Source organism: Ammospiza caudacuta, chromosome 3, assembly GCF_027887145.1.
Source record: "Ammospiza caudacuta isolate bAmmCau1 chromosome 3, bAmmCau1.pri, whole genome shotgun sequence".
In the NCBI taxonomy this organism is placed as follows: domain Eukaryota; kingdom Metazoa; phylum Chordata; class Aves; order Passeriformes; family Passerellidae; genus Ammospiza; species Ammospiza caudacuta.
Window position 1 is genome coordinate 26,957,917 of NC_080595.1, and position 23,359 is coordinate 26,981,275.

The following is a 23,359-nucleotide window of genomic DNA, read 5'->3' on the forward strand; positions in this document are numbered from 1 at the left end:
CAATTTGAGCCATACTGAGACATCATACCTTAGGGACAACCCAAGCTAATTTATATCCATGGCTAGCAAAGAGGCTAGACATCAGAAACAGCAAATTTCTGTTCCACAGAGAATGGTGCTCTTCAGCAGAGAGCAAAAAGAGCCATTATTGCTGAGGGACAATCCTGTTTGTACTTTGCCATGGGGAACCTACCAGGTAACACCACCACACCAAAGCTCCACTCTTTATATATATATATATATATATATGTATATATATCTACAAAAGCAAGAGTGCTGGATTGGCACATTTTCCCCACAATACTCTTCCCAGCCATCACTTACTTTCAGCCATGACACCTAAATTTTCCACAGCCACTTTGCTCCAAATTTCCTTAGCCACCATCCACAGAAACATTAAATGCATCCAGCCCAACATGATTTCAGGCAGTTGAATACTTCCTGCCTGGTTCAAAACAGTTCAGGCCACAGGCTCTAGGTTGGAGCTAATCTATAAAAGCGACGACAAAAAATATTGTTTTTCTTACGGTTCAACAGTCTGTTCTCCAGGCCCAGGCGTCACTGGAATGACACTTCCATCAATACTATCTGAAACAGAGATTGGAATTTGAGTATTGCTGTTTTGCTGCTGGTGACCCTCCCAGGCTGCACTGCCACCTCCCTAACACCAACATTACTCCAGTCTATGATCCAAAAATGGCCCTTTATTGATACTTAGAAACAGCCTAAATTATTATAGGTAATAGAAATGTCTGACCTTGCAGAGGTTCCTACTGCCCGATTCTGAGTGATTACACACCTTTTCTTGCGAAGTATTGAACAACAGATACTTAACATGAACCCCATGTCTCAAACTAGGTCTTTTTCTTCCACTTCAGAAGGCCCAAGTGTAAGGCCCAGAGAATCAAGGTGATCCTTTCTTGAGGCAGACCACATGGAATGATCACAGCCTCACTGGCAGATTAGGCTCCTCTATTCCCTTTATGCCTTAACTTTGCAAAATGCAAGGCAAAACTGCCACTAAAAGGTACTTTTCCTGTGAAGTAGCAGAACTGGTCATGCCTGTGAGCACACACAAACCCATCAGTGGTGACAGGAGCAGAGAGGACAGTGGTCCCTCAATGCAATACTTACTAGACCGGCACAGGAGCACCCGAGGAGTGGGTGTCAGTGGAGTAAGGGGCAGCTGAGCGTGGGACGTGCTGTGGGAAGTGAGAACACTGCTGAAGAGGCCGGAGCCTTGCCGGACGGGGCTGAGCATCGGCGGCGGAGTGTAGGGGGGCAGCTCGTGCGTGCGGTCCAGCAGGTGATCCCCCAGGACACGCGGAGAGCGCAGCTGGCTCTGGTACAGAGTGGCACCCGAGTGGGACATGCTGAGGTTGAAGGAAGGAGGAGGTATGAAGAGAGGTTCGGGTCTGTGCCGATACTTCTTCTTGTCCTGCAACGGTTTGAAGTTTTCTTCCGATTTTACAGCACACGGATGAGGTTTTTTGCTAGTTTCCTAAATGAAAGCACAGAGAATCTTATCATTCAGGCATGCTTCAGTGTGGTTTGCACACAATCCTCTACAGCTCTGGGCAATGGCCACAGAAAAACTGTCACCACCAGGCAGTTTTTTGGGTACCATTATAATAACCCCAGGCAGTACAGTACCCGGCACTACAGAGAAACCTCAAGAAAGTGAGAAAAACCAGGACAAATTACCCTTCGCCTCCATCAGCAAGCCCTCTGGGTCAAGGTAGGGCTGAGCCACAGAGGCAGACATGGAGAGGCTGCTGTCAACTTATGAAAATGCAGAGAACTTCTCTCCCAGACAACAAGTCTCCCACACCCTTCTTCCTTGCTACCCAGACACTCTGGGCACTTCTATTTGCACTGAACACGCACACAGGCTGCTGGGAGATACTTCATTACCCAGGCACAGTTTACTAGAAACTTTATATGAGAGGTTTTCTAATGCATTTATTAGTGAGACCAGAAAGGACACATGAGCTCAGTGAAATTACTGCAGTACTCAGCAGCAGGAAAGGAAGAAAAATGTAATAAATTCAAATTCTTTGCCTCTTATCACTACATTCCCATCAGCTTGATTACAGTCCAGCTGCAACAAATCTTGAACTTAACTCTCTCCTCCTTCCTTGGAGAAAAAAGGGTAGTAGATGACCATTGGGAATTTCACACACTGTTAACATGCCCAGACTTTTAGAATTTGAATGTTAAAAATAATTTAATAACAAATCTCTAGAGTATACAGAAGCAGAAGGCACAGAATTTATGCAAACCTGGAATCTGGATTTCTGGGGGGGTGGGAATAAGGTAGGAAGAAAAAGGTCCTCAGGTTGTGCTTTAAGAACACACAGAAGTTGGTAGATGAACACAGTATTATTAAATGTACTGCTTTTCGGTACTTAGGCTGTAGGCCATCTTTGGAATAAATTTGGGAAGCAGAAGAAAATTCTGACAGGGTTACTCCAGAATGTCTGCATCATCTCGTACGTTATAATACTACATAAAGCAAATTACTACAATGTATGTTTAGACAACATACATCTTTATACCATGGGTGGTTCTTGAGAATCACATTCACCCAATAAAAATCATGTTAAACAAGCATTAGCACTGTCACCCTTTATCCCTTATGATAATAAGTTCCAGCTTGAGGAAATGTTTTTGATTACAGAGGTCCTGTCCTCTTTGTTAGATCATGGCTGCATCCTCTCCAACAGCTGTTGACATTTTTTCCCTGTAAAAAAAATTTAGTTTTGGAAGGGTTTTGCTTCTGCAGGGAAGAAAATGCAGCTTTGCAGAGGATTTTTTTTTTGATAATGGACATTCAGAACAGTGAAAGCTACCCGTAATGACAGATAAAGTCCATCAAGATGGTGAACATTTAGTGTTCATCCAGGAGGAAGGGGGAAAAACCCTAAACTCAAGGGAAAAAATCCAAACAACACAAAACCTAAAAAAGAGACCCAGCAGGCCATGTCTTTGATTAAGGGCTCTGTTCTGCTCTCCAAGTGTGAAAGAGCTGGTACTCCTTTCTCACAACTGTAAAGCAAACCAGCGCAACATCTTAGAAATCTTAAGCACCTCCATCTGCTACACTGCTTCACCTAGAGCATACCCATGCCAACACTGCTTTCAGAAAAGGCCACACTGAGCAGTAAAGGAGATGGTGATGCCCATGGGCTCTTAGTGCACTAGCACCCCTAAAGAACCATCCTACTTTTCTCAAGTTCTAGGAACTGATTCCCATTATCCAAGACCTAATGCATACTTTTGGGCCCCGCTGCTGCACCTTGATAGATCCACTCTGGACAGATCCTGATGGATGTCACTTGACTGCTAGCCTCAGCTCACCATCCTGTAGCCTTGCTGAATGTTTAGTTCCTTTTCACTGTTTCATTTTACTGATTCCTCGAGTTTTGTGGGAGCTTTTCTGGACAGCTCAAAGCACAGTATCAAAAAATGCAACACAGCTTCAGTTCTTTGGTATTAAAAAAAATCCCTCTCCAATGGCACAATCTCTTTACAGAAGAGGAGGAAACTGTGGGTCTTTTGATCTTTTAATGTTTCCAATGCTGCTGCTTATATAAAAGATAGGGTCCAGAGAGGGAACTGTGTGAGTTTGGTTTGCTTGGGCAATAACAAAGACCACAAACATAATTTTGAAGGAATGAATGTGCATTTTGCCAAACACTGGCAGATTTAATCACAGTCACTTTATATATGTTGCAGAAATACACAAGTCCAAGCCACCTACTCTGGTGTCTCTAGAGAAGATCTCCCACTCAGAACTTGAGGATTCAAAAAAGACTGTCCCTATTCTTTAGAGGAACTAGAAATAGAAATGAAGAATTCTACCGCTGAGTTACTAAATATTGCGAAATGACAGCTTTCACAGTGAAGTGGAAGTTTATATGTAAAACCTCTGTCTTAAAGGAAGAGAGGAAAGATTTTATAAATACATGTATATATTATATATATTTAAAATTAGTGGATATGTCTGAATGAAGAGTCAGGAGTGAATATTGTAAGGAGTCACCCATGCTGGTATAATGCTGATTCCTCATTTGTCCATCAGCCTCACACGGAGAAGGAAAATCAAAAATATCACAAGGATATTTCTCTGCATTGTACAGATAATACCATACAGTACTTATACTCCCCAGTAATCCCTTATCATGGCATAGTCTGCCAAAATGGATTTGAAGGAATGAACAGAATCCATTTCTACATCGGAACACGAAATAAATATTGCTTGCTCCAGGACTTCTTCAGGAAAATAATAATGAGCATTCTCACATCTCATTCAAGCACTCATCAATTCCTCGTGCTGCCTGACCATTTCAGTTTTATAAGCGAAATGTAAACACTAAGCAGAGCTCTTTTTCCTGTATCAGAAATCCCAGTGATTAACCCTTAGAGCTGATGCATGCAGGGAGAAAGGGAAAAATTACTTCACTGCGGAACTCCGAGTTTCATATAGCTTAGAGCACACACTCTAAGCACTGTACTCTCTTTGGCTGAAATGAGAAGCACATATATCTGACTTCAGAAAACAGGAAGAAATAAAACTGCTGGTTTTAAGCAATAACGTAACAATGAAGCAGCCTGAAAAGGAAAAAAAAAAAAAACAGTAAAAAGATAGTAAATCCCTTTGTTCTAGTGGGATGAAAGAATATCACATTCCAATTTCAAATTATTTGTTTCAACTGAGGCCTTGATTCCTCAGCAAGGGAAAATTAATATTTTTAGATGATTGAAGAAGAAATGCTCTGATGCTAAGGACTTTTTTTTATTTATTAGGAATCATAAAGATTCCAGACAATATTCTAAAATACAGACGTTTTAGAAAGTAGCAGCACTGAAAGCAAAGGGATTTAACAAGCACAGGACAGTTAGTGGCAAGAAACACAGCACTCACAGAGGATGAGCAGGGGTTGGCCACTTTTGGACTGCACGGTGGAGAGTAAGTCATCTTCACGAGAACGGGCATCTCGTCATCTGACACAGAGTTGGCAGGCTTGTCTGTGACTGTGGCACTGCTGGCAGAGGGCTGTGTGCTGGGCTCAGGTGACAGAAGCTTTACAGGGACAGACACTGGCATGACGATGGGCGCGAGGCCATCCACCTCTTTAGACAGCGGCTGCTGGGGTGGTTTCTCTCCTTCATCCTGCACAGACAATTAAAGGCTTTCAGCCCAGTGAGGGAGCGCTGCTCTGATCGATGCACCACGCAAGGTGTGCACCGTGGCTGAAAAGAAGTGGCCAGGGTTACAAACACACAACAGTGTTCCTTCCTGGGACTTCTGCTTTGCCTCAAATGAAGTCAGCAGGTCACTTGTGACTCCTACACAGGATTCAGTCCTGGTGATATAATCACCTGCAGCATCTTTGCGAGGTAACTTGCAGGACAGGAGACAACCATGTCTCTTTTTATCGCTAAAAACACAGAATTCTCCATCACCCAACTAAAAACAAAAGCATGAACTCTGGAACTCTGGTAGCTTTTCACCCTCCTACGGTTTTCCCTGTTAGGACAGAATTTCTAAAATATCAGAATAAAGACTGACTGACAGGGCAAGTTATTTTTATGCAGAACAACTCAAACACATTTTTGGTTTGGTATTTGTTGATACCTATTACAACTAAAACACTTTGGAAGAAAGCTGTCAAAGATTCAACAATTCTGCTCTTCCAGTTAAAGCCTGGGAAGGCTTCCAATAAATATTCCTTAGTCATCCTAGTAGTTAAAATGAAAATAAGGAAGACTTGATGTTCCTGGTATTTCTAATATAATAAACAAACATGAGGAGGAAAAAAATTAGACATTCCTGACATGACTTGGTAGGATGTTCTGTAACGTGCAGAGAAACAGAGAAGGACAAACACTGATCTGTCCTCCACCACTGCCTCTGTCCTCAAAACAAGACTTCTGGCCTACAAACTAACAGAATTATGTGCATTTCTACTTCCATGGGGTATGACATAACAAAACAGTGCTGAGAAGAACAAGTTTTGACAGCAAAGCAAAGCATGGCAAAGCAAGCAAACATCAACACAAAAGGACTGTGCCAAACACTGAAGTCAAATGGACTGCTACCTGTTTGAAGTTAGGAGATGCTCTTACTCCTCCATGTGACCTCATGTGACCATTCAGAGCAGGCAAACTCTTAAATTCCTTCAAGCATATTGAACACATTAGCTTGTTCTTCACATCAGCTCTCTCAGGAAGTGTTTCTCTGTTCTGGCCACTATTTTTATTTTCATTTTTTGAAAGCATGGAACAGAAGAAAAAATATTAGTTTGGCATGTTCCCTTTGTTGCAGAGGGAGCTTTTTTAATCAAGGAAGTTTATAAAATTTTACAGTTAGATGGTAATGAAGTCACAAGTAAGTATGTGGTGACTGCTGTGGAATATGTGGCCAATAACCTAGATCAGCTGCTCGCAAGATGGGGAAAAGGGAGGTTTTGAACAGGACATGCTCATCAATATAGAAAATCTGAGACCCATGAGGTCTACCATGAGACACCTGCATTTCCCCACTTGTGACAGCAATTAACACCAAGTACTTGGGCACACTGCCTCTAATTTATGGTAGGCAACCACTCTGATGGACACCTTGGCCTTTCAGAGGTGTGACCTTAAGAAACAAACAGAAGATCTCTGCTGCCAAAGATACAAATCCAGACCAGACAGCATCCCTTTTCTTATAAATGCAACACTGGAGCACTGGAGCTCTCTGCTTCTCTTTTTTCTTTGGTTTCCTTCCTTTTTTTTTTTTTAATTAATATAAAGAAGTATTTATTTGAGTCTATTGCTATGGGTGGGATGCTGAAAATCATGCAAACTTAAGAATCAGAAAGCACAAAACTAAAGGTGCTTCTAGAAGAGCAATAATTATTACACACCCAGACTGTATGCTTTTCTCTCTAAATACAGATCTCCTTTGCATTTTTCATATTTTATTAGAAAGACAGAATCTTTTAAAAATACCTTTGTTCTGGGGACAGTGGCTGCAGTCTGCCATCTGAAAGTTGCACCTGCTTCCAAAACAGGACAACGGAAAAGAGAGGAAAAAGTTGAGAAAATAATTTTTCAGGAAATATTGTGTAAATGAAGGTACTCACAGCATTAAGTCTGCATTTTACATACTGTTTCACTACTATTAAAAAGCCTCTGAGTTGAGAGCCACACATCAAATCTGCCCCTGTGAGCACTGCTAGTTCAAGTTTTCTTCACTCACCTGCTGTTTGAAGCCTTTGCTTTGACCCAGAAGCACTGCTTTTGGAAACAGAGTTGACTAACTGCTCCTGAACCTGCCGTGCTGAAAAATGAGCAGGCAGGATTTGTTGTAACTGGGTCCCTCCTTCCCAGAAACTGAGGCAGAACTTCCCAAAGCCTCTCACAAGGAAAGCAGCAGCCTCACAGCAACAGTTCTGTGCTGCTGCCAGCCTGGCCCAAAGCCAACCCTGAGCTACACACAGAAGTGTAGTAATGAAGTTTCCCAATAGTTCCCCATCCCAGAGATGCCCACATCTCACATCCTAACCTCCTGCCTCTGCTGAAACCACTTAGTTTCCACACTTTGCTACTCTTCTGCAAGCAAATTTGGCTGGGCATGGATCTAAAACACCACCTACCTGAGGCCACGTGGTGCTGGGAGAGTCTTGCTGAGAGCTTTTGTTGTTCAGATGAACTCCCAGGGGAGGCAAAAGAGTTCGATGAGGCACAGCATTACCTACAGAATTCATCTCCTGCCGTGCGGGATCCTCGGCGCTCTCGGGTGGAGTGAGGCCGACGTGGGAGTTCAGGGATGGCACTCTGCTCTCGCTCAGGTACTGCTTCTGCTGCTCTTGCTGCTGCTGCTGCAGTAAACTCTGCGGGTACAAGTGCCTGTACTGTTCGTGGGGATCCTGGAAGCAATACTGAGGCACTGCTCCCAGCTGGATAAGCTGCACAGGATGACCGGGATCCTGAGAGTACTGGTGTGGCTCATGCATAGTCTTTGGATCGGGCTCCCTGTGATACGAAGGAAGCGGCAACTGCATCTGCTGCTGCTGCTGCAACTGCTGCATGACAGGCTGTGTTTGGTAATACTGCGCGATCTGCACGGGACACTGCCGCTGCTGCCGAGCCGGGGGCTGCTGCTGCATCTCCTGGATCGAGAGCCGCTGGTGTCCCTGCTGGGGCTGCCCGTAGTACTGAGGCTGCTGCAGGTGCTGCATCTGCTGCGGCAGGAGCTGCTGGGACTGCATCTGCGGAACGTGCGCCTGTCCCTGCTGGAACGCAGAATGCATCTGCATCTGTGATAAGTGCTGCTGGTAGTCGTAGTACAGCTGTTGGTGCTGCATGACTTGCATTTGTTGCTTTTGCTGTGTGCTTGCAAAGTTCTGGTGCGTTTGCTGTGGCACTGGTTGGTATCTTTGTACGGTGGAAGCTATGGGCTGTTGCTCAACCGCCGGCTTCTGGGACAGCAGCTGCCGGAGCGCGCTGTCACCGGAATTATCCACCATCGAAGACTCGGTGTGCAGAACCTGAGCCATGTTGTTGACTTGAATTCTCAGATTTTGGTTAGCAAATACTTGTGTAAAGGAGTCCAATTTGTGCAGGACCCCACTGGTAATTTTTTGCGACCGGTTTTCGCTGGGTTGCGGGTAAGAATATTGGTATCCATCATGGGACTCACCCTGCCCAAGGGGGCTCCACATTGAGCTTTGATTATTCAAACTGTTCCTTGCTGGGATGTGGTTTCCTGAGCCAGAATGTGTCCAACTGGTTTGTCTAGATGTATCCATCGACCCAAGACTTTTTGAACCTACAGGCAAAGCTATACTGTCCCGTGAATCTTGGGGAAATGGAGGGGAGAGGGGGGACGCCTGGGGAGCATCCATAACAGATGTCCCATAGCTATGATTCAGAGATGGAAGGGAGTTCATTTGGTGTTGTTCGTAGTACAAGTTCTCGTTGTTGGCAGTATGATTAGTTTTATACAATTGCTGGTCCCCCATTTTTGGTCACTTCTGTTCCAAACTTACAGGCACACAAACCATTGAAATCTCTATGAACCCTGAGATAGCTGAGTGAGGGGAAGGGAGGGGAGGGGAGAAGAAGCTAGAATTACTTATAATTCAGCATGTCCATCATGTGCATCACAAGGACTGAAATTTCCTCCAGTCTGTCAGTAATTCCAATCTCAGACTCGATGTTGTTTCACATCTTCAATGAATGGACCACAGCACAAATCCTACTCAGATCACTAAGTTCAGCGTGCCAAGCACCTGCAGAGTAAGAGAAAGACAAGGTAAGTGCTGGCTCTTTCCATAAACTGTTATTGTTATTGCCTCAAAGAAAACTGTAAAATCTTCTCGTTTGAAATACATAATCAGATGCAAAATTGTAGCAGCTGGGCTATTTCAGAGCAGTTAGATTTCTTCATCTCATCCTATTATCCTGCCTCTCCTCTAGTGCTCCGATAAAATCATTCTGCCAAACCAATAAAAGCTTATTCTTCAAAACTGTCTTTTCCCATAAAGAATATAAACATTCAAACAGTTTTAGTCAGCCATATACTGTGCTCTCATGACTAGTTTTAGTCAGTTGACTATCAAGGCAAGTCATAGACTCAAAAAATTACAGAATGGGTGGGATTGGAAGGGACCTCTGCAGATCATCTCTGCAAACCCCTTCTAAAGCAGGTTCACCCGTGCATATCTCCAGAGGAGACTCCACAACCTCTCTGTGCCTGTTCCAGTGCTCTGACACCCTCAAAGTAAGGATGGATAGATCATATTTAGATGGAACTTCCTGTGTTTCAGTTTGTGCCCACTGCCCCTTGCTCTGTTGCTGGGCACCAATGAAAAGAGCCTGGTTCCATCCCCTTGACACCTGCCCTTAACGTATTTCTATGCATTGATAAAATCTTGTTTTCTCCAGGCTAAACAGCCTCTCCTCATAAGAGATGCTCCAGTCCCCTTATCACCTCTACAACCCTCCACTAAACTCTTTCCAGTAGTTCCTTGCCTTTATTGAACTAGAGAGCTCAGAATTGGACACAGCACTTCAGATGAGGCCCCAGGAGGGCAAAATAGAGGTAAGATCACCTCTCTGGATCTGCTGGCAATGGTCCTCCTCATGCTTCCCTGGGCACCTTTGGCCTCTTGGACCTTAAGGGCACTGCTGGACGTGGACAGCTTGTTGTCCATCAGGACTCCCAGGTCCTTCTCCATAGAGCTGCTTTCCAGCAGCTGGGCCCCCTGGGCTGGTTTAAGGAGCTATTCTTCCCTCTTGCACCCTGCACCTGCCTTCATGGAACTTCATTAAGATCTCTCCACCCAGCTCTTGCTGAATAGCTACCCAGGCTTCTGGCAAATCAGACATTCCTCCCAGCTCTGCATCAGGAACAAACTTGCTGAGAGTATATTCTGTCCCTTCATCCAGACCACTGAGAAATAAGTTGAACAGGGCTGGACCTGGTATTGGCCCCTAGGGAACACCACTAGCAATGGGCCTGCAATCAGATCCTGCACCACTGTCCACAACTCTGGGACCATCCCTTCAGGCAGTTCTCAATCCACCTCACCAATCTAACCCACACTTCCTGAGTTTACCTATGAGGATGTTATGGGAGACAGTGTCAAAAGCCTTGCTGGAGTCAGGTAGGCACTGCTCTTCCCTCATCTCCCCACACAGCCAGACATTCCATCACAGAGGGCTATCAGATATTACTTCTCCTTGGTGGATCCCTGTTTACTACTCCTGATAACCTTCTTTTCCCTCACACCCTCAGAGCTGGCATCCAGGATGAGCTGTTTCATCACCTTTCCAGGGATGCAGGCGAGGCCGACTGACCTGGAGTATGTCTGCTAAGATCAAACCAGTCAATTGAAATAATTTCTGACCAGTCACCTTACATCAGGAATGCTGAACTCCAACTTCTGTTCTACCTTCTCACTCCTCCTTCTTTGTGTTGCATGATTTTAACAGACAAATTTATATTGGATGTAGCCTTTTATAATTTTTAGTGCATAAACTGTAACTCAAATAACATTTTACAGATGTCTGTACTGTTTCTGAAGAATAAAAAAATACATAAGCACATGATAGGATTGTTTTACTACTCCACAATATGAAGCAATCACTGTGTCTACAGTCACACATATGTACAGAGGTACAAAATGCTTATGCATTTCATAAATACATTTTAAAATAAAAGCAGACCCTGAACTTGAGCAAGAACATAGAAATATTAAACCAAAACCTTAACTCTGCTTCCTTCACATCTGATTTTTCTAAATGCATTGCTCTCCACCAAAGACTCCTGCACACTGATGTTTTTACCTTTCTGACCTGAGAAGAATCCTCCATTGATGTGGATAAATGTGAAGTCACCGATGGAGAAAATTTTAACCATTGTGGATGCATATTAAGGAGAGTTTGTGCTAGCAACAGCAAATAAGGGCAATACATAGCTGCAGGCAGAAAAAAACCTTTTCCATTCTAGCATAATGTATAACAGAAAGCCATACTCCCAATGAAGAGCCTTTGCAGTGTGTATAGTTTTTGTGTAAACCATCTGCAGACATTAGTATGAACATCTTCACGTGACAAATAATAGCTGAGAATAATTGCAAGTTTATTTCCCCTTTCCAGAAATATACATTGCTTCACAGTTTCTCTGAACACACTCCCTTCCAGATTTTTATAGATGAACAATTAAAGAAGATAGGAGTCAACAATGAATAGTCAGGCTGCCAACAGGGTTTTTCATCCACAACCCAACTTCAAAGACTTCCTATTAAAAATTATGAAGGGAAACTAAACAAACCCTCCACAAAACATTAAAAGGGCATAAAAATAAACACTGTATGGTGTTTCACACTGAAAGGCCATCAACATTTAGAGGAAGAGAGGGAACGTGCATCTCCTTTTATGCCTGCCAAGTTAAGGAAGCTCAGTCAAGATGCTCAGAACACATCTTCCCATAAAAACAGTACTACTGGATCTATAGGCACATCATTTGTATAGGAGCTATGTCCCATTTCACCTATTAGCAGAGCTGTAATTCATACCAAGTTCCCTGAATTTGGCCCTTCTTTTAAAGTCTGAAGTGACAAATATTAGTCAAAGGACAAGAACAATACAAACCAATGAGGGAGAACAGATGTCTCAGGAAACAATTAAAGGACCACAAGAATTCCAGGAGTAAGGACAGTAAGAGACTTAAGGCAGCAAACAACCTGATTTCATTACAAAAATGTATCAAGGGGCCAACCAGGCCCCTGAGCCCTTCTCTTCCCACAGGCAGGAGCACCACAGTGGCAGATGCTGTGGACTGTACCAGCAGCCACAGCTAGTGCTGTAGTCACCACAAAAAGCGATGTCCCTTGGGCATGTGCCAAGTTCCACTTACTGCACCCTTTCACCTGGGGGTTACCTGTCACAGGTTACAGAACACTGGAAAGCAGTCAAGAGGCTTCAAATCTGTGGCATCAGCACAGACACCTTTCTTCCTCTCTCTCAGAATAAAAAAAAATAAATTAAAAAATTACATTAGCATTTTCTCTTCAGCAGCTCTACCATCCTCAACTCAGCCCTGGTTTGAAAGGTGGGACATGCTGCTGTCAGGTAGATTACAGAGTTATCATCAGAGTCATAGAGAAACATTTGTAAAAAGCTCTAAAAAATATAATGGGATATCACATCAAAATACCAATCAAGTCACAAAAAGACTGGAAAGTTTAGTCACTATGAGAAGCACATTTGAAAAAAATTGCATTGTTTTCAAACACCCATCTCCCCTCCCCCAAAATAAAAATAAAAGAAAGATGAAAACATTCCTTTCAAAGGCATCACTGATCTGGAGAGAAAAAAATGCAAATGTTTAAAAAGCATTGTTATTCTACCTTCAGGTAATAGAAAAAACCCAGATATGCACATTGATAAAAGCATAATCAGTAATCAACCAGTCCCTTAGATACCAAATGTTTTTTAGTACTCAAACTAAAGGCTTAAACTCAAGGGCTTGATGCTGTATACACAGCATTTGCTATCAGCTTTAACAAAATCCTAACAGTATCCATTTCTTGTCAGATTAAACCAAAGTCTATCATGACATCATTAAGGCTCAGGGGCAGCAAAGTTAGTTTCTGGCCAACTGAGAAACCATTAGCAGTATACTGAATTATTTCCATTTAAGAGAAAGGAAGAAAAGGGTGCTTTTTCTTCTTTGTGTTTAGCACTGGTGCCTAAACACCCATCACTGCCATTTACCACAACAGCTCTGACTACTAAATGGTTAAACTGAACAACTAACCTGGTAGGAGTTGAAAGCAACAACGGTTCTGCAGTTCTGTGTTTCTTCTCTTCCTAACAGTCATTTATGCTACTTAACCTATTACATTTCTGACATTACAGATACATCCCAATTATGCAATCGTTACAAAGAAACATGAAAACAAATGCCAACAGACAGAAACATTTCTGTAGGCTGCCTAGAAAAAGAAATACTCTACTTAAGTTTATGGATGAAATCTGGAGTCAGGCTAATGGTAGTTCAATTGATTTCAACAGAGACAAGGGTTTGCTCCAATTCTTTTCTCATCATTTCAACAAGGTCCCCTGCAACTTGCACAGCTCCATTCTCCAGACTGAAAGCCAGGGGCCCACCAAGCTGGCTGAAAAGCCTTTACACACTCCAGCTGTCTCCCTCTTCAAACACAAGTAACTGAAAGACAATACAAATAGGCTCTCCTGGAAGCATGCCATAACTTAATTCTGGTAAACTTGAAATGGGAAGGAAATACCAGTCTTCAATAAAGGCGATCCAATTTTTCTCCTTTGTAAACTCTATCACCGTAGAGCCAGAAGCAGCTTTGGGGTCCCCAGCACAGGAAGGCCATGGACCTGTTGGAGTGAATCCAGAGGAGGCAACCAAGATGATTACAGGGATGGAGCACCTCTCCTATGAGGAAATGCTGAGAGCACTGGGATTGTTCAGCCTGGAGGAGAGCTTGCAGTGATCTAATTGTGGCCTTCCAGTACCTGAAGGGAGCCTCTGAGAACAATGGAGAGGGACTTTTTATGAGAGCATGTAGTGACAGGACTTGGAGGAATGGCTTCAAACCGAAAGAGAGTGGGTTTAGATTATGTACTAGGAAGAAATGCTTTACTGTGAGGGTGATGAGGCATTGGAACAGATTGCCCAGAGAAGTTGTGGATGTCTCATCCCTGGAAATGTGTAAGATGAGGCTGCATTCTGAGCAGCCTGGTCTAATGGAAGGTGTCCCTGCTGACAGCAGGGGGGCTGAAATTAGATGGCCTTTAAGATCCCTTCCAATCCAGGCCATTCTATAAATTTAGAGAAGACAACAGGCAGTGAAACACTAAGAAGATGATAGTTATATAAAATGAACACTTCTGGCTCCATCACACACCAGAGAAGCCAAAACCCGCAGAATTTTTCAACTCAAGTAAAATTACAGATCAAATGACAGTCACACAATTGAACTGCCTGAATTCACATGAATTTCAGAACAAGACATCCACTACAAATAAGTCGATGCATAAAAGTTGGGCTGGGTGTGTGCTGTGAAAAACCAGGGCTGAATGTCAGCCAGAGTCAGTTTCAGAACTGAGTTAATGGAGAGGGATGACAAAAGACTGTATGAGAGCAAATGCTGAAGGAAGCAGACTCACTAAAAGGCTGTAAAGTTATTACAGCTCTAATCTAACCCATCTCAGTAGGCTGCATGGCTGTGTATCAAAAGGGAATTGGATTCTACAGTCTGTCCAACTTATTTCAAGTTTTTCAGCTGTCCCTTTAAGCTAAAAATCTACATGCTTTTATAGATTAATTACTAGCTAGCCTGAAAAAAAGAAGACTGGATAAGATAGCAAAAAAGCCCACACTCCTCCATGTTCAACCAACTTTTGCATCTGTAGCTACTCACAAGCAACAGCATCAGCAGATACTCACTTGCTGGGGACCATCCCTCCTTGTGTCCCTCCCTCTCTCCCTCTGGGATGGTAAAACATCTGCTAAAGCAAAGTTAACCACCACCCCTAGCAGCCTAAAGTGTGTTTTATAACACCTAAGGCCTGCTTAGAAACGTGTCATTGCTGTGTGTTCTCATGTTTTAATGGTGCATTACCACCCCTCAGTCACACAGGCTGACAGGGCTCTCTTGAGTGACTGCCTTTCTGCCACTGCACTATAAGCTTCATTCTTAACTTCAGGTAACATGAAAGCCAAAATCAAGTTCTCCTTTCCCCTCTTTCATTTAAATTTTTCCCCTACTTAGCTTCCATAGAAACAAAACAGTGTTTCTCTTATTCATTTTTCAGCCTTTTTTATGGGAAAGTTTTTATTGACCTGTTTTGTTATTCAGAACTGTCAGATCTCCTGCCAAGCTATTCCTAAACCAAGACAGCCATCATTCACATCATCTTGCTCTCTGATTTCCTTTAGGATAGACACAGGAATAAACAGCAGTTCCTTCCCTGACAGCCTGCATTCTGCTCACAGCAGTGCCTGACCATAGCCCAGCCCTGAAGCTGGGCACACACAGGCACAGTTTTCAGCTGGCCACTACACCCCTGTGACCCCACCCAGAGGAGCAGCTTTGAAAAGTAAGGGATCTGCCCAAGAACAGACCCACCTGCAATGACACACACAGCTCTTGGTGGGAAGCTGGTACTGTCCCTAAGTCTTCAGACTAGAGTAATGCTGGAAGGCTGAGAAGCACAGAATTAGGAGAGTAAAAGTGGCAAATTTCAGAGACCTCTGTGCTCTTGTGCCCTGTTTAGATACCACGTTTGCCCTCATAACTTTTTATGCCCCTGCTCTTTTTTTTTTTTGCCTTGGGAAAGAATATAAGCCTGTGAAAAAATCAGCAGTGTACTCAAAAGATAATGAATAATTTCCAATGCCAGGCAAGGTGGTTGGGTGAGCCAGCTGAGAGGAAAAGGGAAAGAAAGGTTAGATGATAACTCAAAGACCTACTTTTACATGTTTTTTTAAGTATCTATAGAAATCCTGAAGACATCTGATATAGCAATAAAGAGAGGCAGAGACTGAAAATAAGGGTCAGTAGATATCAAGCTCACAGCTCTTTTGGTTAGAATAAACAATGAAGTAGCAATATGGATTTCAAGGACCAAAAATTTTCTACCTCAAGGACAAATGTTTTTAGGGATGAAAACCTTCTCATCCCAATCCTGGATACAATTGCTCCTGTGGTTTCTGCTGCAATTCAGTTTTGGCTGGTTTTGAATGGAAGAGATCTCAAACCCACGCCTGTATCTGCATTCAACCCCAGAGGTTGACGTTCTTAGGCAAAACCAACAACAAAGAACCCACTTCAGTATATGAGAAAGTATGCAAATAGAGGAATTGCAAAAGGGAAGAGGATTGAAAGGAAGCAAAATATTTAGTAGACTGATTTTTATAGCAAGCATAGTAAGAAAGCTATATATCTTAAAATGGAAAAGGAAAAATGGATAAGCTGCTTTTTAATATTAATGCTGGTAGTTCTTCAACAGTTGCACAAATCCTTCAAAAATTATCATTCTCTTTGCAGCTAAGCTTCTGCAGTGCAGTTGGAAAGGCTGCTGAGTCTCATGTGGCTGCTCATTTAAGCTGTTCCCATTTCCACTCTTAAGAGAGACTAGAATGTCCTAATTCAGTTTAATAAAAAACACATTGGACTTGGGGGAGGGGAGAACAACGATGGCACTGGGAGAGAACCGAGCAATTTTTCTACTTCAATGAAGTTTAAAAAAAGGCAGCAAAGAAAAACCAAGAAAAAAACCCCAAAAAAACAAACACCAAACCCAACGAACCCAACAGGAAAAACAGTTGATCATCTCAGGAAAGTCTCTAGAAAAGGAGGAGAAGAAAGGGGGAAGACAAACAGAAACATCTTCCTCTTGTTTTGATCTATGTAAAAATGCATTCTAAGGCACTAGTAATTTAATGAAAATGTTTTTCCCCCAAACTAGCAGAACCATTGTGGTTATTCAAAAAGAGAAGGCTGATTTCTAAATAAAGACATAAACTGAATTTTGTTTAAGGAAGATACAATTTCATGAGTCCCAAAGAAACAAAGAAGGTTGCTTCAACAAATCTGATTATCTTTGCTGTCAGTGAATTGTTTCAAGGTACTCTGAAGGGTTTGGAGAACTGCAACAAAAGCAGGTATCACATTACTTCATAAAAATGGCAAACATAAAATGATGTGATTTCCTCACAATACTGATGAGAAATAAAAACAAAATACAAACCTTGACTTAAGGCCAGAAGGCACTTGAATTGTATATTCCATGACTAAGCGACTAAAAGCATACCAAAGACAGCACTAACTACAGGTGCTACTGTAACAAACACAGTAGTTTCATTTTTTTAATATTTGCTAATACCTTACTGCATATTAGATCAAGTGAAACTTCATTTGAAATCTCTTCAGCCAACCTGGATTTGCTGACTGCTATAGCTGAGACAACTTTCATCCCTACTGCCGAGTCCTACATCAAGGGCAATAATCTCAAATGCTTCCTGGAAAATAAACACATCCTATCATCAAAATTGTCTTTGAGTTCATATTTTAGTTTACTGCTATTCCCCAGCAAGATCCTGGTTCTGCAAACATGAAATGAACTTAGGACAGAGAGGGCAGCCCTCATTCAGTTATTGTATGTGGCTACATTACAACCTCTGGTCACTGCTGTTAATTTGGGGGAGAGGGGGAAATTTTCAAACATTAATCCATCAGCTATTGCTGTGACCACAGGCATGATAAACCTGCAAGTTTAGTTTAAGGTGAGCCCCCTTGTAATGCACTTAAGCAGTTTCTTCCTGACCTCTGTAGTGTTTACTCTTTGCTGAGTGCAATGCGATTGCCTTTTTCTCTAAGTGGAAATGCTTCGAAACAGGCAAAGAACATATGCTAGAATTTGCAAAAACAGGCAAGGAGGAAACATCTTGAGAGAGATAAACAATCAAAAAAATCAAGCACAAGTAGTAGTATGTGGAAAATAGCATATGGCTAAGCTTTCAGTGGGGAGGGAACAGTTAGTTTGAGCCTGGTGTCTCCCCCAAAGGAGAGAGTTTTGAGAAATGCAGCTGCAGGACCCTCTGAAAAGTCCATCCCTCTAAAAAAAGCCATGTTGGTGCCTAGCAATGGAGCTAAGTCAAATCCAATGGCTAAAAAAACCTGACCACCATGGTTGCTGTTTCTTTTTTCCTTAAGTTAATGTCCTTTTGCTGCTATGAGACAATATAGCCAAAGTAGTCCTTTAAGATATGTGTGTCTATCTCTTGTGTCATACATATTGTGGAACATAAAACAATATTCTACTAGATGCACAGCCAACACACAACTAACCAGATCTGAGAAGTCCATCAATAAATTCACAGGGACTCAGAAGCCCAAACTTTGAAAAACTGTCAAAAAGCACTGAACCTGATTAAAGAAGACAGCCTTCGAAAAACTGGACATAGGATGCTCTGACATTACCTGATTTTTGAGGATTTGTGAGATTCTTGTAACTTCTTGTGCTGTCTTTGCCATAACATGTCATGCTGCTTTCATTCTGTGATCTCAAAGTGACGTATCTAAACAAAACAAAAGAATGAAAATTAGATTTCTCCCACATGTGACTATCTCCCAGCACCAGCTTGCCCCAAAGCACGAGCAGATTTGTGACAATGAGTTTCCTATTGCAACACAACAAAAAACTAACTAACTTCTATTCAATAGAGTATCTCCAGGTTATTCTATCTTTTAAGTCACTATGGCAGAGGGCAACTATCAGCACTCCAACTCCTTTAAAGAACAACCAAGAATCCCTTTCCCTTACTGATTGTGAGAGACTGCTTTGTTGTCAAATCTCTGGGATGGATACAGACCTTCAAATTAGGGACTGAAATACAAGTAAGTGAATCTTTTATTCTTACTCAGCTTGGGGCCTACTGCAAAATGAGGAATGGGTTATGTTGATGCAATAAATAAAACAACATCTTGCCTCTATTGCAGGGACCATAAAGATTTCACAGCACCTCCTGCTGCTTTGACAGAACCCAGAGGCAAGGTGAATGCTCTCCCTGAGAGGAGATTTGCTGGCCCAGAGCTTGCAACCTACATGACAAGTATCACACAAACAAGTGAAGGTACAGCAACCAGGAAGGGAGGGATTAATGAAAGTCAAAGATGTGGGAGATACAATCAGGCTGTCACCTAGTGCAGAAGAGGTATCTAGACAAGGCATCTTAAATTACCTAAATGAAAACAACACACATGTTTTTGTCAATGCTGCTGCCTGGATGGCTTTGAGGGAAGGCCCTCAGCACCTGAGGGTGTCAAGAATGTTGGCTGAAATCACTGCGAGGCCACTCTACATAATCCTTGAGAAGTCAAGGGGACTGGGGGACATCCCAAAGGACTAGAAGGTGGCTAATGCCACCCCATCCACAAGAAGAGCTTAAAGAGGGACCTGAGAAATTATAGGCCCATCAGCCATACTTCAGTCCCTGGAGAAAGTTCCAGGGGGTTATCACAAATCAGATGAAGTGAGTGATTGGGAAAAGCCAGCAGGGATTCACCAAGGGCAAAGTGACACAAGTGTGGAACTCCAACAGTGAGCCCAGTGCTGTTTAAGACGCTGGTAAATGGTTTGGAAGACAGAATCAAATATACCTGATAAAGTTTGCCAATGATACCAAGCTAAATGGGGCAGCAGACCCTTCACCAGGAAGAGCCACCCTGCAGAATGCCTGAACAGGCTGGAAGAGTGGGCTAACAGAACCCTTATGGAGTAAAACAAAAACATGCAAGGTCTTCCAGACTGGACCAGATGGTCCTTGAGGAGCCTTCCAGCCTGGCATTCTGTGATTCTGTGAAACAGGCCTGGAAACTTGGGGTGCAATTCACAGCTCACTGATATCAGTGGAAAATGCTTCATCTGCATTGAGCTCTGCTGGGTTTTGGGAAGTCATTCCAAGCTTAAGAAGAAAATGTAGAAATTACCACAGATAACCTCAGTGACAGCCACCAACTTCATCTCACTGTCATGCTACATTCACTTTTAAAATTATTCTCTTAAAATCTCTGATAATGGGTCCCAAGCACTGTGATGCTGCGACATAGAGCAAGAAGCCAATCCCCAAGTCCAGCAGATCCTTGCACAGAACAAGTGCCCTCCCTTAGTTATCCAGCAAGGTGGGGGAGAAGAACCCAAGCAACTCCCTTGTCCTGCCCACTGCCAGTCTCTGCTTTCCCCTCCATCCTCCCCTCCCAAAAGCCCACAGAAAACAGCAGAGCACAACCCAGACATGAACCCATCCAAGCAGGCACCATGAGAGAGAGCCCCTCACAAAGCCTGACCTGCCTAAAATGTCTTTCTTTAACAGAACACCTCAGCTGATGATCAATACTGGTAGCACCACATGGATTTCCTTGGATCTAAGTGAGTTTTTGATTACAACATTATCATGTTGAGCCCCAGTAACTAAAACCTGTGCGCACCCATGTCTTGAAAGAAACGTGAGCCGAAATTCATAAATTCATCACACACTTGCATCCTGTCTGCTCACAGTTTTTCTAGGCAAGTCCATGAATCTTTGTTGAAATAAGGTTTTAATAAACTCACATCTACTTAATGCTTTATCTGACTTGGTTTTCACACTGCCATTTAAACACCTCTAGGTTTATAAAAAGCATATTGAATCTTGTAACTGACCAGAAGTTGAGCACCATTTTTTTGTAAGAAAAAATATGCAGACACATGGAGAAAACCTGAGATTAACATCAGTGGAGCCAAGAGGGAAAATGTCAGGTTTTTTTGCCTCAGTTTAACACAGCTATTTAGAACCTGACAATATGTTTAAATTTAATTTTAAAAATATCTGCTACATCATGAGCCATGACCGAAGTCACAATATATAGTTTTGCTTTCTTTGCCATTTATCCATCTGCTCTGAACAAATGTTGCTACTATTAAGCCTAAAAATGCCAAAATATTGTGCAGACAAACCATTCCTGGTAGTTTCTTACAGAGGCTGGGCTGATGGACACTAGGAAAAACAACAACTGAGATACCCAGAAAAGCCCTTTCCTGTTTTTCATATTTGTTCTGGCTGCTTTTCCCACTGTATCACTTTCATCATTAGAGCTACAATACCAACCCTATGCAGGGTTACAGAAATTATCAGATATGTGCAAAGGTCTCATACATAATTACACAGATAAAAAGTAAAACTTTGGACATTTCAGAGCCAGAGGTAGAGAACTGACGGCAGATAAATACTGAAAACAGTCCCAACATAATTAATGCAGGAACAAACAGTGCAGATGTTCATCAAATTTACAAATGAGATTTTAATTCTTTCCATTGAATTTTAACCACCATCTCATTTTTGAGGTTTAGATTAGAAAGCAATCTAACATTATACTCCTTTGCCATATTCTTCAATTTTGCTTCCATCCCAGCTCTTAGATTTTGCATATAAACAAAGCACAATAAGGAGAAGCTGAGAAGTGAAGCCTACAGCAACATTTACAAATTAAGAGCTAAGTCAGAGATCAGCTATCCCATATACACAATATAAATTTTCAGTCTTCTCTCTTCATTAGGATTGATGACGCTGCTGGAAAATAAGGAGCACACAATACCTTTTATGGGAATGTAAAGCACAGATGAATTAGCAGAAAGAAAATGCAGCTGAATCAATTTCTCATCTCAAGATAGTAATGGAGGCAATTTCTTGAACTTTACTATGCTTGTAACATATTGATCAGCAAAGCTTCACACTGCAAGTTAAAGTAGGTATTTTCCCAGGAATGAAATGGAGGATGGCAGTAGAACTCAAGGTATCACACCAAAGACAGGAATTTTTTCCAGTCAAGTTACACTAATGAAAAATCAAAGTTCCCACGTTGCTTGCATATTATCGCAACACACGAGAGGAAGATTTATAGATGAGAGCTGAATTAGGCCTGCAGGAGCCTTCATAAAGCAAATTTAGTGACACGACAGGGGGAATGGTTTCTAATTGAAAGCAAGTAGGTTTAGATTAGATATGGGGAAGAAATCCTTTTCTGTGAAGGTAATGAGGCACAGGTTGCCCAGATAATCTGTGGCTTCCCCATCCCTGGAAGTGTTCAAGGCCAGGCTGGATGGAGCTCTGAGTAACCTGGTTTAGTGGAGGTGTCCTGCTGAAAAGCAGAGATGGACTCCCTCTGTCCGTGCTAGACAGCACAGCACAGCACAGAGAACCCCAGGGAGGCTGTGAGCACTGCACACCAACTGTGCAGCATTCCCCCAGCTCTCTCCACCTGCAGCTTAAAGGACTCATGTCTGGCCCCAGAGCAGACAACAGGGGATGCAGTACCATAAAGTCACCCCAAGACACCATGGCAGGCAGCTTGGAACTGGATGGTCTTCAAAATCCCTTCCAACCCAAACCATTCTAGGATTCTGTGACTGTATGATTTACTTAAATGGCATTAACTGCTGTATAATTTGACATTAGGAACTTAACCAAGGTGTAACAATTGGGAACCCAGACCTTCTGCAGATGACCAGAGTACCCAAAACATGATTCTGAGAATATACCAAAGGGAAAAAAAAGAGCCATAGTATTGAAGAGCATAAATTGCTTGGTTATGATCAAACAGTGTTTAATTAGTTTTGAAGCAGGAAAGGGAAAAGTTAGCCATTGTAAGATAGAAACAGATAAGAACAACAACAGAGTATGTGTATTCAACAAGCAATATCAACAAAGACTGTAATATCAACTGGCTAAATCAGCAACAAAATAATTACCAGTATCAAAATTATCACCATCAATCACATACCATTATTCCCATTAACACAATTATATCAGAGCAGAGTCTCTCCTCACATGCTGGAAGTCCTCCCTTAATCATCAGCCTGATTAATTTGTTCCCTTTCCCTGGTCCACATGCAGCTTCTTGCCTGCACCTTCCTAGGAAAACTCTAGGAATTCAAATTCTCTTCTAAGGACAAGATTCTCCATGCATGCATAATTATTTTTATGTGCTCATTTCTGCATCTTTGAAATGCTTCAGGAATATTGCATGACATTTATTTTCAGAGAAAATGGCTTAGACAAACAAAGCATCTTACAGATGAGATGCTATTCCACAGATAGACTACAAATTCCAAAATTTATAGGTTTTTCATATGTAGGGTCCAAGGCTTCAGGTAACACATACAGTACAACGTGAGATCATGTTTAAAGTGTCTTTGATGTGGGGTTTCTGCTCAGCTTCATGCCCACCAGACAAAGCAAATGCTCTCACGAAAGGAGACAGTGACACCACAGGATAACCCATCT

The 23,359-nt window shown here is 42.3% G+C and overlaps 1 protein-coding gene across 7 annotated transcripts in view; it reads right to left on the reverse strand.

Annotated features, from left to right (window-relative positions):
* TRERF1 (transcriptional regulating factor 1) overlaps positions 1 to 23,359 on the reverse strand; it is a 97,864-nt gene that overhangs the window by 11,290 nt on the left and 63,215 nt on the right. For 3 of the 7 annotated variants that reach the window (XM_058801659.1, XM_058801660.1, XM_058801661.1), the window contains 7 exons: positions 18,519 to 18,616; positions 7,647 to 9,284; positions 7,000 to 7,049; positions 6,106 to 6,256; positions 4,928 to 5,176; positions 1,135 to 1,501; positions 528 to 588 (listed from right to left, as the gene is read on the reverse strand). In XM_058801659.1, the coding sequence (XP_058657642.1) occupies positions 528 to 588; positions 1,135 to 1,501; positions 4,928 to 5,176; positions 6,106 to 6,256; positions 7,000 to 7,049; positions 7,647 to 9,014 (2,246 nt within the window). In that variant the 5' untranslated portion in view covers positions 9,015 to 9,284; positions 18,519 to 18,616. The remainder of the gene's footprint in view (positions 1 to 527; positions 589 to 1,134; positions 1,502 to 4,927; positions 5,177 to 6,105; positions 6,257 to 6,999; positions 7,050 to 7,646; positions 9,285 to 18,518; positions 18,617 to 23,359) is intronic. The other 4 variants (XM_058801662.1, XM_058801664.1, XM_058801663.1 and 1 more) reach the window with 4 other exon arrangements.